This window comes from Lepidochelys kempii, chromosome 10 (genome assembly GCF_965140265.1).
Source record: "Lepidochelys kempii isolate rLepKem1 chromosome 10, rLepKem1.hap2, whole genome shotgun sequence".
NCBI classification, from domain to species: Eukaryota; Metazoa; Chordata; order Testudines; family Cheloniidae; genus Lepidochelys; species Lepidochelys kempii.
Genome location: NC_133265.1, coordinates 15,726,773 through 15,746,212, shown reverse-complemented (window position 1 = coordinate 15,746,212; position 19,440 = coordinate 15,726,773). Strand labels below are relative to the sequence as shown.

At 36.2% G+C, this 19,440-nt stretch overlaps 1 protein-coding gene across 4 annotated transcripts in view; it reads left to right on the top strand.

Annotated features, from left to right (window-relative positions):
• Nucleotides 1-18,272, top strand: part of LMTK2 (lemur tyrosine kinase 2) — an 89,457-nt gene extending 71,185 nt beyond the window's left edge. For 2 of the 4 annotated variants that reach the window (XM_073362133.1, XM_073362134.1), the window contains 6 exons: nt 1,728-1,849; nt 3,539-3,688; nt 4,032-7,047; nt 8,649-8,784; nt 9,968-10,216; nt 12,040-16,372. In XM_073362133.1, coding sequence (XP_073218234.1) covers nt 1,728-1,849; nt 3,539-3,688; nt 4,032-7,047; nt 8,649-8,784; nt 9,968-10,216; nt 12,040-12,068 — 3,702 coding nt within the window. In that variant the 3' untranslated portion in view covers nt 12,069-16,372. Of the gene's footprint in view, nt 1-1,727; nt 1,850-3,538; nt 3,689-4,031; nt 7,048-8,648; nt 8,785-9,967; nt 10,217-12,039; nt 16,373-16,401 lie in introns of those variants that run through there. The other 2 variants (XR_012161124.1, XR_012161123.1) reach the window with 2 other exon arrangements.
• Nucleotides 18,273-19,440: the final 1,168 nt, after the last annotated feature.

The window sequence follows — 19,440 nt, the reverse complement described above, 5'->3', positions numbered from 1 at the left end:
GCTGATTGAGGGGGTGAGATGATGGAGGTCTATAAATCATGAGTAAGGCTACGATTTAGTCACGGAGGTCGCAGAAGTCACAGAATCCATGATTGCAGTGGTGGGGAGCTGCAGGGTTGCCTGCCGGGGCCAAGAGCTGTGGGGTACCCCACCGCCTCTGGAGGCCCCCAGAGCTCCCAGCCGCCACTTGCAGTGGAGTTCCCTGCAGCTTGTGGGTGGCGGAGGAATCCCCGGGCAGCCGGAGGTGGCAGGTCCCCAAACTGAGTGGTGGGGGTACCCCATAGCTCCCAGCTGACACGGGAGCCAGGGGCACCCCACAGCTCCCTACCCCCATGAGCAGTGGGGGATCCATGGAGCTGCAGGTGGCAGGGGTACCCCACAGCCCCCAGATGCGGTGCTGGTGGCTTCTAGCCCCTGCACAGCTGCCCCACTTCAGGCAGTGTGGAGATCTGCAGATAACCATTTTGTTCCGGATATTTTTACTAAAAGTCACAGACCAGTCACAGCTTCCATGAATTTTTCTTGTTTTGCTCGTCACCTGTTTCTGACTTTTTTACTAAAAATATCTGTGACAAAATCTTAGCCTTAATCATGAGTGCTGTGGAGAAAGTGAACAGGGGAGGTGTTGTCTACCTTTCTAACTCACAAACCAGGGGTCACCCAATAAAACTAGTAGGCAGCTGGTTTAAAACAAATATAAGTACTTCTTCACACAATGTGCAGTCAACCTGTGGAACTCGTTGCCAAGGGATGTTTTGAAGGCCAAAAGTATAACTGGTTTCTAAAAACAATTAGATAAATTTCATACAGGATAGGTCCATCCATGGCTATTAGCCAAGATAGTGAGGGATACAACCCCATGCTGTGGGTGTCTGTCTCTAAACCTCTGACTGCCAGAAGCTGGGACTGGACGACGGGATGGATCTTTCGATAAATTGTTCAGTTCTGTTCACTTCTCCTGAAGCATCTGGCACTAACTGTTGAAAGACGATACTGGGCTAGGTGGACCATATGTCTTACCCAGCATGGCCATTCTTGTGTTCTTAAACTTCAACTTACCATTCAGGCTTGTATGCCCTGCCCTACAAGAGTCCTAAAATAAAAGAATGCAGGGATGATGTAGAAGTTAAAATTTTATTAAAGAAGATATGCATTAAAGTTTAAAGTCAAGGTAAAACACATTGTTGATCAATTTTTTAAAATATTGTTTGAAATGTAAGTGTTCATAATATTTCATATTAATTCAAACTATAATACTCAACAAATTGGATAGTGGAGGGAGAAGGGAATGTCAATTGAAATCCATTTTCTCACTTAACCGATTTTCCAAGTATTTTAGCTACCAAACCATTTCTAAATGTTTTTAATATGTTGAGAACTGTTCTCTTAATATAAATTGATTGAACTTTGATATACACTTGTGGAAGATATTCTTTTTCAATGGGGACCTCTATGCTGCATAGAAAATTACCTTAATTTTTTATGGTGAGAAGGATGCTTAGATCACTTATTCTATGTGTAATCATTTTATAGAAAGATTTAAGGACCTTCAGAGAATATTTACTTGCCATTCTGCTGAAAGAAAATATTGAGAAGAAAGGAAGTGGCTACAAACCTCTCTTAATGAGAGAAATCAGGGAGATAAATTAAAAAACAAACCTTGAAGCCCCTGGAAAGCATAAACCTTGGATTAGCTTTTATTTTGGTTTTCTTTTTCCCATCACTAGGAGGATTATGTTGAGACAGATAAGAAGAAATTTATTCCTCTTCGATGGATTGCACCTGAGCTAGTAACAAGCTTTCAAGATAGATTGTTAGCAGCAGAGCAAACCAAGTATAGTAACATATGGTATGTAGTAGACTTTTAAATATTTGAAAGAATTGGAGTTCATACATTTTTCAGTATAAAATACACAATTATTAATCAATGTATTTTCATTGTAAGGAGTGGACTGAATCGACTGACTGTTGGCTTGATGTACTGGATTTAATATTCTGCTATCATTCATTTTGTAGGAATTTTTCAAATTAATCTCTATTGGCTTGAAATTGTATTTAATGCTCTAAATTTGCTGTTAAGTGGTTATAACATCAAAATAAAATTATGGAAATATGTTTAGCAGAATAGGTTTTTACATTTCAGTTGTAAAAGAAATACTTGCTGTATACAAGGCAAACACTTGCCAGCAGTTAAGAAGAGAAACAGCAAATTATTTGACCATTAAGGTAACAGTCGTTGATGATGGAGACCGTTTTGATAGTGGAGGCCAAAATATTATTCCTGGGTCAGATGTGGCCTTGGCACAATTCACTACAGTAGAGCTTTAACATTTGTGCTCCACAATATACCATTCATCTCAGAGAAGTAAGTTAAATACATTCATTTACTCCCATTTGCATTGGTTGTTGCCATCGGTTAATAAGCAAGGTCTGCAAAGAATCTAGGCTATGGGTAAAATTTTCAAAATAACCTAAGTTCTATCTTCAAAGTCTCATTTCTTTCAGTGATATTTAGGCTTCTAAATTACTTTGAAAAAGGGACTTTGGCTCCTGAGTCACTTAAGTGCTCTTCAAGATTTTACCCAAAATCCTAATTTCCTATTGTACCTAGACAGTAGAATAAAATGCATTGAATAGTAGAATAAGTTGATTTCCTGTTTGTTGCACTAGTCAGAAAGCAGGTGGCCTGTGACAGTAGTGGCTCCAAGTCTCAGTTTGTAACATCTGTTCATCTTACATGCCAGATCCGCAGATAAGACATTGTGCTATTATGTGCTCATGCAGTTAAACTTTAAGCATTCCAAGTGAAACTCTGGTGGCTATTCTATGCATCATACACGGTAGATACTCCAGGGTTGTGTTTTTTTTTTTAATAGATAAATATCAGATCTTAATATTATTGGTATTTTAATGTTTCTGGGTTGTTGTTTTTTTGTTTTTTGTTTTTCAGAGATTGGGATAAGAGGGCAGGTTGGCCAGGGTGATAGTTCCTTATATTTTAAGGGATAAATTGCTCTGAATAGACATTTTAGATAGGATGAGGGTTAAGGTGTTGCTGTATGTGTTCCTGCCATAACTCATTGTGACTTTGTTTATAACATTTATTTTACATAGCTGAGCAAGAAATGCTACACTTAAAAACAAATTTGTTCAATGCAACGCAGTGGGATAGGCTGACCCTTACCGGGACAGAAACTAAATAAAAAATAATTCTTATAGTAGAATCCCTTAAGGCTCTTATGTTCCATAGGCTAAGGATTTTGATTTTTGTTGAGTTAACAAAAGGCTGAATTGGAGCTGTCATATATACACACCTGTTTTACGCTGTTTGAATAGAGGAGGGTTTGCCAAAAGCTGGCACCTGTAGCATTGTCTTGATGCTCTGATGTGCATCATTTAAAACAAAACAAACCTGCTTTTATTTTAATCTTTTATGGGCATGTGTATATCACATCTAGCACAAGAGGGCCACTATATAGTACGTCAGTACAAATAATAAAAAATTGTTTCATAGAAAACTGTCACTTCTCTTTTTCAGGTCACTGGGTATAACATTATGGGAACTCTTTGATAATGCTGCTCAGCCTTATTCACACTTTTCTGACAGAGAAGTTCTAATCCAGGTCATAAAAGAGAAACTCGTTAAACTCTCTAAGCCACATCTGGAACAGCCATATTCTGATAGATGGTAATTTTCTTTTTAGACTCTTTCTATTTAAAAACAAACAAACTCTGAACTGTTAGAGGTTTCTCAAACATTGTAATTTTTATACTATCAAAAATAAGTCAGAAGAGCTGCATATTCATATATTTCTGGAAAAGTGATCCTAGCTAACAAGCAAAAGGAATTGCAACAGATAAGGAAAGCATTTTAGCGAAGTATACTAATAAAAAAGGAAACCTCTTGAGTTTAATTGCTTGATGTAAAGTAATGAACTGAAACGTGTAGCCTGTCCATGCAGTGAATGAAAAGGGAATGCAGTTATTTTTGTATATTGTAACTGTTGAAAATATCCTTTTCTTCTTCACAGGTATGAAGTTCTACAGTTCTGCTGGCTACCTCCGGATAAGAGACCAACAGCAGAGGAAGTACACAGACTTTTAACATATCTCCGCATGCAAAGCCAAAGGGACTCTGAGATAGATTTTGAACAGCAGTGGAATGCTCTTAAGCCAAACACTTCCAATAGAGAATCAAATAACTCTGCATTTCCAATCCTAGATCATTTCACAGGAGATAGACTTGGCCAGGAAATGGAAGAAGTCCTCACTGTAACTGAAACAAGTCATGGACTCAGCTTTGAATATATCTGGGAGGCAGCTAAACATGATCATTTTGATGAATGTGGTCAGGTGAATTCTGATGAAGCAATGGCATATACAAACATTTTCTTTCCAGTTGAGGTTTTTGAAAGGTCACTTTCAGAGCAACGGTCTGGAGCACAGGATGAAAGTGGTCAGGAAGCTTCACTTAATGTACCTGGGGTGCTTCCTGTTTTTGATGCTCACAAACTTTCTCTTGGAAGTGATTACTATATCCAGTTAGAAGAAAAAGACAGGGGCAATCGCATGAATTTTGATCATCAGTCAGCTGTACTAACAACAGAAGTTGATCATCAAGAAGTTGTACAAGACAAAAATTCTCTCTTCATGGTTCCCAGGGATGTTGATGCTGAAGAATCCAGCACAGATGGGGAGTTTTTCTACTATAACAGAGATCCTAAAGATGAGGCTTTGCATGTTACTAATGGTCCTGAAAGCCCTTTCCAGAATATATTTAGTGATATTGACAGAGCAGAGGAATTGACAAATAACAGAAATATATTTGACTTAACTGAACTAAATGATATTCATGTAGAATTTAAGCCAACAGTTTTAAATTCAAGTGTAGAGGTATCAAAAGCAGTCAGTTATCCTTATAAGGAGAGTTCTAGTCATGTTTCTGCAAATGAGGCTGTTTCCTTATATGAAAATATGAGAGAGTCTGATTTTAGCGTGCTATCTGTAGAAGAACTCTCTGATAACTTTCTGTTTCTTCAAGAGAAGAATTTATTAAAGGGGATATTGACTAACAAAGATAGCAGTGATGATATCAGGCCAAAATCAGCAAAAACAGATTTTAAAAATATATCAGAAACATCAACTAGGAACTCTCTGGACATTGAGCTAAAACTGGCTAAAAATACACCAGACTTTTCTTTATTGCATGATGATTTTAAAACTGGGAACAAAGAAGATCATGTCCATGTGCCTGCAGATGAAGATGTGACTGTTCTGCTTCAGTCGCTTGCAGAAATGCAGGTGCCTTCTGTTTCTTCACTTGTAACAGATGAGAAGTCACAAGATAAATATCAGAACCTCCCCATACTGAAAGGTGGTGATACATTTTCATATGTTGGAGTGGATAAAAACTCATCTCACAGTATTAATGATGGTCTCTGTCAAGGAAAGGAACAAGGCATTGAAGATGCCGCCATTGAAATACTATCCAGTAATGCCAAAAATCAAAGTTCTGGAAACGATTCATGTTATGGCGTCACACTTGAAATTGAAGAGTCTGAGGGACAAATAAAAAATGAAACACTTGTTAATTATGATGAAATTACTTTTGGGAGAAACCTTGGTGTAGAGAAAGGAAATACTAATAAGGAATCTATGAACTATGATTTGCAGAACAAGTCTCCTGTCTTAGAACAGGATGATGGGGGTTTACTGGAAAACAACAATGAAACTTTCAATCATCTTCAAAAATATAGTGACGCTCCTAAAGAAGTGACTTTAATATCTGGCATTTCATCAGACTGTGCAAGTCAAGATAATCTGTTGGAAGATAGTTCATCATCTCCCTCACAGACTACAGAACAATCCATAAAAACACCAGACTCCATGGATTCATTAGATGTGAATGAGGTATTAGAGTCTTTAGGGGCCCAAAGTTCGCAGAAACTTTTGCCACCTGATAAACCTGCTGATAGTGGCTATGAAACTGAAAATCTGGAGTCTCCAGAATGGTCTTCACATCTTACTGTTGATGATACGTCTAACACAGACACTGCATTATGTGGTGTTGGTGATAGGAATGCTAGTGATTTGTCAGCCAATCCAGTAATCATTGTTTCTGCAGAAACAGCTTGCTCAGATTCAATACATAGCAATAGTAACTTTGAAATAACCACACAGAATTTTGCTAATGGAAATCAGAACTCTTACAGGGACTCTGCTTATTTTTCTGATAATGATTCTGAGCCAGACAAAAAAACAGAAGAGATTGTAAACAAATCAGCAGAACCAACAGTAGATATTTGTAGTACCTCTTCCAGCATAGAGAATAAAACTGAAGATTATTATTATTTTGGAGATATACAGTCAAAGCACAGTCAAATAGAGGATTACCAGGACCCCAGTAATTTAGACACACAGTTAGAATTAAATGACAAGTTGGGGACACAGAAAACAGATGTAATGATGCAGGTGTGTCCTGACAAATGGAATAAAGAAACTCCGATATTTGCAGTGAATTCTGAACAGAACTATAGGGGTGAAATTAAACTATGTGAGGAATCTCGCAGAAATGTCTCTTGTGTTGGCACTAATACTTCAGAATTTCTTGCATGCGGAGACTTACAGTCTATTCATAACATACACAGTCCTTCAGGTTCAACTGATATTGAAAAATCCTTGTGCCACACTGAAGGACCTAAACTGAAAGAGCCAGATATTGAAGGAAAATACCTTGGTAAACTTGATGTTTCTGGAAGGCTTGATTCATCAGAGGATGGAGATGATGCAGATGAAGAAGATGAAAACAGTGATGATTCTGAGGATGATATGAGAACTTTCCGTATGTGTAGTCTTAGCTCTGACAGTGAAGATGAAACTGTGCATCAAGTGCCTGTGATACTTTCTGATAAAGATGATGGAAAACATCTGAGAAGCCTGCTGAAACTTCCAAAATCTCTTAAACATGACATGCCCTCTGAGTATTGGAAAAATGAGAAAAAGGCAGTAACATTCTTCGACGATGTCACAGTCTATCTGTTTGATCAGGTATCTTGACCTCTTACTTACTAAGCATTGATTCTAGAATTTAGATCCTTTTTTTAAAAAAGGACATGATCAAAATTTTAAAGCCCAGATTCAAGATGATATACCAGCAAACTTCATTATTGTTAAGTCTTTACAAACTTATCCACTCATCTCATTAAAAACTAATAAACATGTATCCACATTAGAAAAGGACCTTTTGAAATTCCAAGGTTCAGTGCAGTGTATTGGTGCAAGTTAGTATTTATAAAGTGAAATGTAGTTTGCTTTACATGGAGAGTATGAAAGAACTTGAATAACCACACCTGTGCTGGCTAGAAGAATATGGTCTTCAAGACTGTCATTTTGACACCTTTTACAAGCACTTCATTTGTCTGGGCTATTTTTTAATATATATCACAAATATTTTATAGGTCAGGACTGTTCTTATACTGTTGGTAGAAATATTGCCATTTTTATATTTAACTGGTTTAAGTATTTGAATTCAAATATACTTCCAGTCCAAGTATCTTCATTTACTATTTCAGACTAACTCTTTTCCTGCATTTCACCTATCCAGGGTGGATATACGTGTATCTAATGAGCCTAAACTAAAACAGTAGAGTAGTTCAGTATTTGAATTCCAGTATTATTTTCTTCTTTTTCTTCATCTGATACATGTGATTCTTCAAGTTAATCCAGTACAAATAAAATATAAATGCTTGATCTACTTAATAAAATCCAAGGTTACATTTGTTTCCTTATTCACTTCATATAATAACAAGCTGTGTTTTTTTAAAGCTTATAGCAACCCAGACTAGCATGGTAATTTTAAATGAATAGAGACCTACTGTCAAGCCTTGGAAATGTTGCTTGTGAAGAAGTGGATAAAAAATATTAAAAGGTCTATTGCATATTGGAGTAAAAAAAATAGAGGTGACTCTTTTGCTCTGTGGCCTCTGCCATAAAAAAAATAGCAATCCTTTTGTTAGAGGAAAAACATCTGCTACCTTAGAACGATATCTCTACCAATATTTGGTCTCTTATTTCTTGGTTTCACTAACTGATTACATGTTAGTAGCTTTTTCATATACCATACTAAACTTCTAATTTACTTCCTCACCCTGAAGTATTATTAAAGGATAGAACTGTAATGGTGGCGGGTGGAACTGAAAGATGGATTTTGAAAATGAAAAATAGTTAACTAAATTGTTTCATGCAAAGAAGACGACAATGGTCAGTCTAAAAGTCTTACACTTCATTGCTATATGCTTCTTTTTTTTTTTAAAGGACCCTCTCTAAGTAGAGGACAGTGGGGGGAGTTTAAAAATTCACACTTCCGGCACACATTGTAGTGTTCATCCGTGCAACTTTACTATGGATTACAATGTATAATATTTCAATTCAAATACATATATAAAATATAAATGGAATTTTGGCTGTGTTCTTGGTTGAAGAGTGACTGTACAGTCTAAGTGGGTTTGGGAAATAACATGATTTTGGAACTGCTGACATCTGAGTGTGTGTGTGTGTGTATATATATATATTATTATTTATATATATATATATATAAAATCACATGTACAGTAATGGAATTGAACTAAATTTTTTTGGGGTTCTCTTAGGAAACACCAACCAAAGAGCTGGGAAACCGTGCAACAGAATCAAATAACCAAGGCTCTGCTAGCACTCCTGTCCTCTCTTCAGGTCTCAGTTACTTGAACAGATTTACAAATTCAGAAAGCTCTACTGATGAAGAAGGTACTTCTGGTTAACAAAATTCTATATTTTAAACAAAACCTAGTTCTGGGTTCTTTGGTAGCAATTTAAATGTGTTTTTATGGAATATAATCTTCATAAATATGCCATACAACACTGCCTTCAGTTTCTCAATTTTATAAGATACTCTTTAGCAGGGCTCAGACATTTTCCTCTGGCACATACTAGGGCCTGGAAGACTTTACTGGCCCTGCAGAGTATTTCTGTTCCTGGTGACCTGTTGTAACTGCTTAATAAACTGGACGACATTTATGGTTTTAACTTTCCCACTGTTCTTTCCTTGTAAATTTGTAAAACTTCTTCATGCTTCCTTAAAAATTAAAAATTTGTCTTCACTGTGGCTCCCTCTCCTGGTGAAGCCAGAGAAGCTGTTCGAAGGGAGTTCCTCCTGCCATACCAGAGGAGCTTCAATGGCCTAATGAAGCAAGAGGAGAAAATAAAACTTTCTTAAGTAATATTTCCACTGGGCCGTTGTAGCTCCTCTTGACCATGGAAACAAACTTTTCATGATGATCGTATGGGAGTCTGTAGCTTCTTAAGCTTCACTAAGATAGAGACCTGGAGAGATCAAAAAACTTAATTTTGGAAACTTCTGAATAGGTCCACATGATTTATCATAGAGAACATAACAAATTAAAGATTTTTAATAAAGAATAATCTTTAAAAATCAGAATTCCTACCTTGCACCCCATTCCATTTAATTTTCCACAATAATATTGGTATATATCTCAAAGCCATTAGTTAGCAATTTAATGTTTATTTCTTTGAAAACAAGTTCCCCTAACTTCTCTTAGTTAGCAAGCAATATTTTCCGATAGCAATTCTCAGTAACAGCCACTAACATCCAATTGGAATTGAAAGGGTAGAAAATGTTGGGATTTTTAAGGTCCCTTATTCTGTGACCTGTACATTCTACCATCAGAAAGCTAGTAATGTCAGATTTCCTTCAGCATTCATTTGTAGCCCCAATGATTCCCTAAGATACAGCACTTTTAAATTAAATTGTATTTTCTAATAAGCAGTTGTTTTTATGGAGCGGGAATGTGATATACCAAGTTGTACTCTTCAAATCCAGTACAATTTTTCACTGCTTGCTTTTTAAACTGATTATTTTACACTACCTTAAATTATGTATATCTTTATTAATTCTGATTGTTTATTGTAGGTGGAGGTTTTGAATGGGATGATGATTTCTCTTCTTCAGAACCCTCTTTTATAGCTAAGTCAGCAAATAACCTCATTAGTTCTAAGCCGCCTCTTCAGACTTCAAAGTACTTTTCTCCACCTCCACCTTCCCGGAGTCTTGAACAAAACTGGTCACATTCATCACCTTATTCCAGGTTCTCGATCTCTCCTGCAAACATTGCAAGTTTTTCTCTTACACATGTTACAGATTCAGATATTGAGCAAGGAGGTAAGTAGATTTAGGTTTCTTTCAAGTAAACCGTGTATATTTTGATGACTTCTGTAATATTTTGGCTTTTAAGTAAGGCCTGTTCTTAATAGCTTGTTGAACAAGTGTTATATTAAAATAGAATGCAGAGCTGTAAATAATGCAAATACTGTCAGTGAATTGAATAAAAGAAAAGGAGTACTTGTGGCACCTTAGAGACTAACCAATTTATTTGAGCATAAGTTTTCGTGAGCTACAGCTCACTTCATCGGATGCATACTGTGGAAAATACAGAAGATGTTTTTATATACACAAACCATGAAAAAATGGGTGTTTATCACTACAAAAGGTTTTCTCTCCCCACACCCTACTCTCCTGCTGGTAATAGCTTATCTAAAGTGATCACTCTCCTTACAATGTGTATGATAATCAAGGTGGGCCATTTCCAGCACAAATCCAGGTTTTCTCCCCACCCAATTTTCCATAGTATGCATCCAGTGAAGTGAGCTGTAGCTCACGAAAGCTTATGCTCAGATAAATTGGTTAGTCTCTAAGGTGCCACAAGTACTCCTTTTCTTTTTGCGAAAAAAGACTAACACGGCTGTTACTCTGAAACCAGTGAATTGAATATAAATCTTGGTGTTGGGGCCTGTATTTGTGTGTTTACTGTCTTGGTAAATCCAAATAACTTTTTCCTTGCTAATAAGATCTTAAATGATTTTCCTGATTAAACGAGTAATTTATTAATAGTTCTTATACTGGGCTCAAAACATTTTAGATCAAAATAATTGTGTTTTTGTTGCTAAATGTTCTCCAGAAAAACCTGTGCACATGCACTGCCAAAATTCTGGGTTTGTTCCTAAAGCAGAGAACTACGTTATCCCTTCTAGGAAAAACAATAAGATTTCTACCTTGGCAGCCACTCTGTGGAGCTTTGGAAGGAACCATGCTCCCCCATAAAGAGGAAAAAATTATAGCTTCTAAAGTATTTGAGAATCTTTCTATGATGGCCCCATCACTGGCCATAATTTAATTTTTGTTTTTATTTCGCTAGTTAAGGACCTTTAAGAGCAGTATTAGACTATTGTAGTACCTACATTTGTTTTATAATCTAGTTTCTTGTAGGAAGTATGTCCCTGAGACTCTGCTAGGGATTGCAACGTCTTTTTAGAACTTGATCTGTTGTAGGTAGGGAATTTCCTTCTTAAAGGAGGGTTTAGCAGTAGACCCATATACAGTAATGTTAAGGTACTGATGCTATTTCTGTACTGAGCAGTTTCCTTTATATTCCTGGCTCTGCTAAAGTGTTCCTCTGTATATTTTAGTACCAAAATGCCTCAGAAAAAAACGATAAAATAAGAATAGGGACAAACTCAAAAATAATTTCAAAGTATCTTTATAAATACAATATTTTATCAAGAGATTAAAAATAAATGTTAGCCACTGATGTTCCCTGGTTCTCAGTTTTTATAAAAAATGAATCAATATTAGTTTTATTTGCATTGTATTATATTTGCTGCTTAGTAATCTATTGATAAGAGATGTTTTAGAGATCATACATCACTTTCTCATGTGACCTAAACAGTGACATTGAACTGTGTGATTTAAGCAGATGTGCTTATATATGCGTGTGCCACATGTTTAACTTTGGAGTAGCTGAAAGTTTAAAAAAAAGGAAATTTTAACCAGTACTTTAGAAAGTGAACCAGAATGTCATGTTCTAGGAAAAGTCTAACAAAGAATTTAGGGAAGGCTTATACAGAAAATCCTTAGTATATTTTTAAATAATAAAGAAAATGTGCAAGTATCTTACCTATGTCTTCTGATTTTTCCTCTCCTAATAGGAAGCAGTGAAGATGGAGAAAAAGATTAGATGAGTTAGTTTCCTCACTGTAATTATACATGTGGTACATACCTACTCTGGACTAATGTCTGATAAACTCTGTCTAAAACTTATGTGGATCTGCTGGAGTGAAATACAGGTAATCAAGAAATACTAAGACTTAAAACAAACACTGAAAGCAATGTTAAATCAGGACATTAATTTGAATGTGTATTTAACTTTGTAATGTATTGTTTTTAAATCAATGCAATTTGCTTTTCATTGAATGATTCTGCCGCTGTTTTCAAGTACTTGAAGTATTCAGATAATTATTTGTAACAAACATGTAAAGCAGTTACACTACATTCTGGTTTATGTATGGGATTGTATCATATTCTTTTTATATTTTTCCATGTAGTTCGTTATCTATTGAACATACTACCTGTTGTAGAATTGTGTATAATTGTCCTGTGCAACAGGTGGCTGTGTTGTTGAAACTGTATGAATGATAGTTGATCAATAGTGAGCCATATTTATTCTGAAAGATATCACTTACTACATATTACTTTGCTTACTGCAATTGCACTATAGATTTTTCTTCCCATGTTCCCCAACATTGTATAGAATCAAAATCTTAATTTTTTTTCAAGAAAATTAAGACAAATAGAATTGGCCCAGTTAACCAGTTCATTTTGTACTGTTATAGTCTTTCCTATGCACTGCACTTGTAAAACAAACATAATTTCTGAGTGTTATGTTAGAATTGCTGGAATCTTACATGCAGTACCATTTAAAGTGGTAGCTACTACAAATTGTGAGAGTGCCTGTATTTCATAGGAAATTTGGGGAGGGATGTCTGAAGTATCTTTGGGATCCATTTTCGATTAAGTGAATATCTTATTTTCACTCTTGAAAGTGATCATATAGTAGCACCTTCCTATCTAGTCATATTTGATGGCCTTTCTGCATTCCATTAAAACTTTCTACTTTTGGAGGGAGGGAGGTATATGTTGGCCCTGAAACCCAGTTTCAATGCAAGTTATCTTGTAAAAAGATTAATTTTAATAAAAATTGACCCATCAGGCCTGGCTGCTCACTTGTTCATCCTATGAATTCTGAAGCCCAAATTATTTTTTTTTTACTATGGATTTGGGCCTTCCATGCCTCCTTCCCATTCAGAAAGATCCTTCTATCTCAATTACTGCAAAAAATATTGAGTATTAGGATTAACAACTGGGGATTTAAGCATGCAAATAATCCTGCTTCTAAATCAGTAGAAAATTGGCATTCATACTTTGTCACCCAGAGAACTGTCCAGGCCTGTATTAAGACATCACCAGGGCTCCATGGTGCTGATTGAAATGTGCACTGACCCAAAGATGTAAGATAGTAAAGCTTGCCATTAAGCTGTCCAAGTGAAGTGAACGTAGTTTTATCTCTCCATTACAAATCCAGCTAGTTTTAATTAATCCTTTAAATAAGTTGTCTAACAAGTTCCCTCGCTGTCTCACTAAATACAGTTGGGCAATAATTCCTTTGCCTGTGAAATGCATTATGCAGCCGCAAATGTGGGGCCAGATTGGAAAAAGCTGAAAAATGCTGGCATTTAGAGCTTTGTGGTCAACACTGCTATCTGGCTGTACAGCATACTGCATCTTAGTGGCATAAATATTGTTTACTCTGCTTTAGTATAGGACTAGTTTTTCTGCTGAATAGATCTAGGTACAGAAAAGCTAAGAATTGTAATCATCTGCAGCGTAAAGAATACATATTTTCAGCTGTTAAGCTCTGTTTGATGTTGCAATTTTATTTTATACACAGTTTGGTTTAAAACAGGGCATTGATTTTAAGTGACAGGAGTACAAAAAAAGTAGAATATATTTTTTTTTAAAGAGTTATTTGGCCCTTACAGCTAGAATGGCTTTCATACCCCTCAAGGGAAAGAGATTAGTTCTAGAAATAAAATGAATTGCTGAGATACTGAGTTGTCCTACTGAGGAGCTCAGGTCCAGAGGGAACCTGAGAGTCACAGGGAGACTTGTACTTCAGTGTGAGTAACATCATAGAAATTTGCTGTTGCCCATGCAGAGCAACAACTTTTCATAGAATTTTTCAACATATCTTTAAATGCAAAGCCAGTTCTAAATATACACTTACAGTATATACTGTAATGGGTTTAAAGGAGCTTTTACGTGGTATGCTCTTTATACATATTAAAATATAAATGATAGGCCTGTGGCACACTAAACATCCTATTAGTTCTGTAATACAGACTTTTAAAAATTCCTTAAACACACACCAGATTAAGGTGTCTCATCAGTCTTCGTATTTTTCTGTAACACTTTTATATTACCATAAATAAAAAAGCAGGGAAATCCAAAATTAAGAATGAAACTCCATATGCTGAGTCTCCAAAGAATGTATGGAATTGTCTACCCCATGTGTGCTGAAACACCTAAAGTATCACAGGGTTAGAGAAGGAGTTTCAGCCTTAATTCTGAATCTCTTGATTTTGAACATAGTTTCTGAGGTTAAATAAAAGCTAATATAGTTTGACTGGAATATTGAGATGCAGCTTCACTTTTGTTCCTGTTGTAACTTCAGGAATTTAGATTATGGAACAGATCTTGTGCAGCTGAGCAGTATTTAACCTTGCATTCAACACATCAGGATTTTCCTCAGTTGATAGGGTGTTAGTCATTTGTGACTCCCATTCTCTTTAGTAAGAGTACCATGTCTTAAAACCTTACATAATAATGAAAGTTTACTCCTGTGTCCAAATGGACTGTTTGATAATGAATTGCCAAACAGACATTTTTTGTTCAAAATGGGATTTGTGTGTGTGGGATGATATACAAAGTGTTTCTTTAGCCATATTACAAAGAAAAATCATTGTTATATCTGTGAATTGCCACACTTCTTTAATCTCAGTGGATGCTAATTTCATTAATCCAATTCACTAGATTAAAATTGTAATCAGTTTTTTAGAAATATGTATCGTTAAATTTTATTACAAACTACTACCGTGTTCAAGTGGTAAACCACATTCCAACAATGAATTATGCCAGGAAGGCAAATTTGTGGAGTAGCTGAAATGTAATCACGTTGAGGTGATTTGTCAAATGGGCCATACATTAAATTCTGTAATCTCTTGCACTAGTTATCCAAATGGTTTCAGTTTTAGAAATACTTATCTGGTTTTTTTTCAATGGTTTATTATGAGGGTTGATTCCATTTTAGTTTCTTCTCTAATAGAAAGTCTTGATTATTTATTTAAATGCTAAAAGGCATTATCTTAATTTGGCTACTTAAGTATCTTACAAAAAAGATCGCATCTACAGTCTAAAATGGAAGCTAACGTGATTTTAAAAATTTCTTGGTGAGAAAATGTGACTCGGTCACACAGAGGCCAATGAAGTGAGAAGAAAGTAAATTTTTTTATTTGAAACACCTGTACCTTCCCGAGTCCCTAACCTTCAGCCACATGTTGTACATGTACGCTGCCGTTTCCATGGAAACAAACAGATTAAACACTTTTTTCATATCCTTGGTGATGCACTAATGAAAGCCATTCAAGCCTCTTTCTTTTATCAGTATTTTAAGTAATAAGTTTATATGTAGTATTGAATCTTTTTTCATGAGGGGCTGGTTGGTAGGGAAATACTTGTGTTGTGTTTTTTTTGTTTTTTAACTATTAAGCACTATGCTAAAATTTCAGTGGTAAGTCAGGTGTTAGTGACATGGCTATTTGTTGGATTTAGTGAAAGGTGGAATCGAAGTATATTAGCCTTATAAGAAATAGCCTTAAAATAAGAATGGGGTGTACAAAACTTCTTCAGCTTTAAGTCATACAAAAATATCCTTAAATATTAATTAGTTTTGGATCAAGTCTTTGATATGAAAAAATCTAGAGAGAGTACAAGACCATATAAATATATTGAAAATAAGTATTTGTGATACCAGCAGCCTGTTTTTCAGATAAACTTGAATATGACTTAAAATTATTAGTTTTATTAAATTGTTTGAACTTGCACAGTCATAGGTGTAACTTAATGATAAATGGTACTGATGTGTGTATATATACAATGTTTAATTCAATTTGTAAATGAGAAGCTATGTAACAAAATCATAGGTATGAGGTTTTCCTATTGTAATTTAATACAGGTATGAAGTTTTTGGCAATACATCATAGTTAATGGAATTTCAGGTCAAATTGTCTTGCAATTGTGTACATTTTTAAATTGTAATATTTCTTCTGTATATTGATTACCATGCATAGTGTGATTCAATAAATTGCTTGTAATTTAAAAACACTATTTAATATTCAAAAATAAAATACAGTTATATATTTATAACCTTCATGTCTGTGTTTGTTTATTCTTAGCCCAACTCAGTTCTGGTACTTGTTCAGCTCCTCATTTCAGTGAAGTCAGTGGGACTACTTATGGGAGTGAAATCAATGTGCTCATAAATGAGGAACTGGGCAGCATCTATTCTACCCCAGGTGCCTGAAGCCCCAGACACTTCAACCTACACAGCACAACACAGCCTATATGAGAGGGTGTATTTTAGATTCCTGATCTCTTCTGCTAGTATGTGTCGCCATCACTTGAACATCACATCGCATAACACATACCCTCTACAGGGAAGCACTGTTCAAAGTACAGCACAGATTTAATTTGTAGTAATATCTTTCAAGTGAAAATGTGTTGAAATGTGTTAGCATCTGAAATCATCACCATGGGTTTTGCCATAATTATGTAAGGTTTAACAGAGACTACACATGAATGTACATGTCTTTATATAAACAAAACAAACCCTGCTATTGTCATGAAGTAGGCATGGATTCCTGCTGTTTGGCATAAGGAGGTCTCAGTAGAACTGACATACTCGCTGTCTTGTTGTGAAGAGGTTGCATATCAGTTCTCCCTTTACAGACAATTAATGGGGTGAATGGCATTGGTATAAACCTCTGAACTCCTCTTTTCCTGGTTTAGATGATGATGGAAAACATTTTAAAATGAAAAAAATAATGTAAATGAAGTGCTCAAAAATGCTTCAGTAATACAATTCTTTATGCCTGGGCCTTCTAAAGCTGCCATTACCAACACCACCAAAATTGCATATAGTCACAAGATTTAGACTCTATTTCCAGCTCCTGAGCAAACTATTTGTGTGACTTTGGAGCAAGTCAAAAAGAGCCAGTGCTTCCAAAAATGGCCTTCAATGCGTTAGATTTTGGGTGCCCAACTTAGGGGCACTTTCATAGTGCTGAACACCTGCATTTCCTATTGACTTAAATTGGAGTTGTGTGGTCATCACTTTCTCAAATGAGGCTGTTATGTGTCCCACATTAGCCATATAAAGTTGGAGGCCTCTTTTGAAAATGTGGGCCAAAAATTCTATATGCCTCAGTTTTTCCATCTGTAAATCGGGGATAGTGCTTCCCTAGTCACAGGTCATTGAAGCTTAATGTTTGTAAAGCACTTTGATTTCCATGTGGCAGGATAGGCACAAAGTATTTGTTGTGTTTGCAACTCTTGACTCTTTCTTCTACTGTAGCAATGTGAAAAACATGCAAGAAACTAAGACTGAACAATGGAAACAGTGCAAGAAACTTGGGAAAATATTGAACAGGTGAACATATTTAAATACAGATGACATAATTAGCTTCTAAAAAGAAATCCATTATTATAACATTTGTACTTTAAAAAATGCAACTGAAATGGAATTTTAGTGAGGATGAATTTGGCACAAAATTATAATATTTCAGAATTTGTAGCATATATTTAGTGAACAGCAATATCGATTGTGTAGAGTTAACATGGTAAACTGTTGCTATGCTACTAATTTCACTACTTGTGTTCCTGTCTTCAGTTTAGGAAGTGACAAAACTACCCCAAAGTGCACAATAAATAGAAATAATTCTTTTTCATAGACCTTTTTCATTGTCATGATCCTAAAATGCATTTAAAATTTTAAAAGAAATGCTTTCAATTCTAGCCTTCAGAAAACAAATAACCTGGGTTACACTATACAATGGAATATATGAATCTTTTGGTATCTGCCTTTAAGAAATGTAACTCTGCAGTTTTTTTCCAACTGAAAATTCCTTCCATGGATTTTAACCAACAGATGCTTCAACTTAAATCATAGTAGGAGCTTTAAGTAGGCAAAATGTAATGGCTCAGGTTGAAATTTGACTAGGACATGGGGGCTTTTCCCACAGCCCTTAAAGATCCCATGGCACTTTTATCACTTTCATATCTCATGGCCCCGAGCACCATAGTATCTGAACACCTCCCAGTCTTATGCATTTACCACTACAACACTATTGTGGAAGAGGGAAGTGCTATTCACTGCATTTTATAAATGGTAAATTGCAGCACAGAAAGACTAGGTGACTTGCCCAAGGTGTTAGTTTGTAGTGGAATATGGAATTGAACCCAGTTCTGTGAAGTCCCAGTAGTGCCCTATCACACACCCTTCCTCTCTAGGGCTGGGTATTTGACCAGTCAAATATTGTCAAATGTCAAAAATGGTCAAATATTTTAAAGCAGTAACTTATTAGAACAGTAACAAAAAAAGGAAGACTTTATGGTCTCCAGTAGGCTTAGCCTTAGATTCTTATGCCTAATTATATATAATTAAAAAGCTAGTGTAGTGGGTTATTTTAGTTCAGAAAAATGCAAAACAATTTTTTTTTTTTTTTTTTTTTTAAAGAAAAGATGGAATAGTACCATCCTGAAGTCAAAAAAGCAGGCCACCACCTACCTCAGGGAATTCTTGCTGGAACACTGGACTATATTTAACCATGGACAAATAGGTCGATTGACCAGCTTGCCAAGCCTGTTCCTTTATAATGACAAGTAGTCATGCTGACCTCATGATCTGTGCTCTGTCGGAGAGGCTGCCGCAGCAGCGTGCCAACGGCGATCCTGTTGGATGGAGCATTGTTTCGGTACTGACTGTGAGGGAAGAGTTTCTACCTGTTGAATCACCAGGTCCCACTTGCAGCACCCGCGTGTTGAAGGGGAAGCCCCCCAGCGCGCTGACCCATCCAAAACCAGCGCAGTCTCGGGGACCAGCTGGAATTGCAGCACAAAGCAGAACCCGCCTACCCCAGCCTCTTAATTTAAATTTGATTTAAAAACCCCTGCCTTTTGGGAACATTGAGTTTGCAAGCTGAAGCTGTCCTCTGGTGAACTGACACAATGTTTGCAGGAAGAGAGCCCTGTGCCGCACTGATGTGGGCACCTTTCCTGGTGCTTTGTTTTCATATGGATTAAGCTGTGTTTGAACAAGTTCTCCAACCTCTTAGACAAAGGGGCTTTTCTTCGCAGGGCCGGGGGGGCCCATCTCACGCTTAACTTGGGCCGCACAATGCCGCCTTCTGGGCCGCAGGACGCCCGCGCGACAAGGA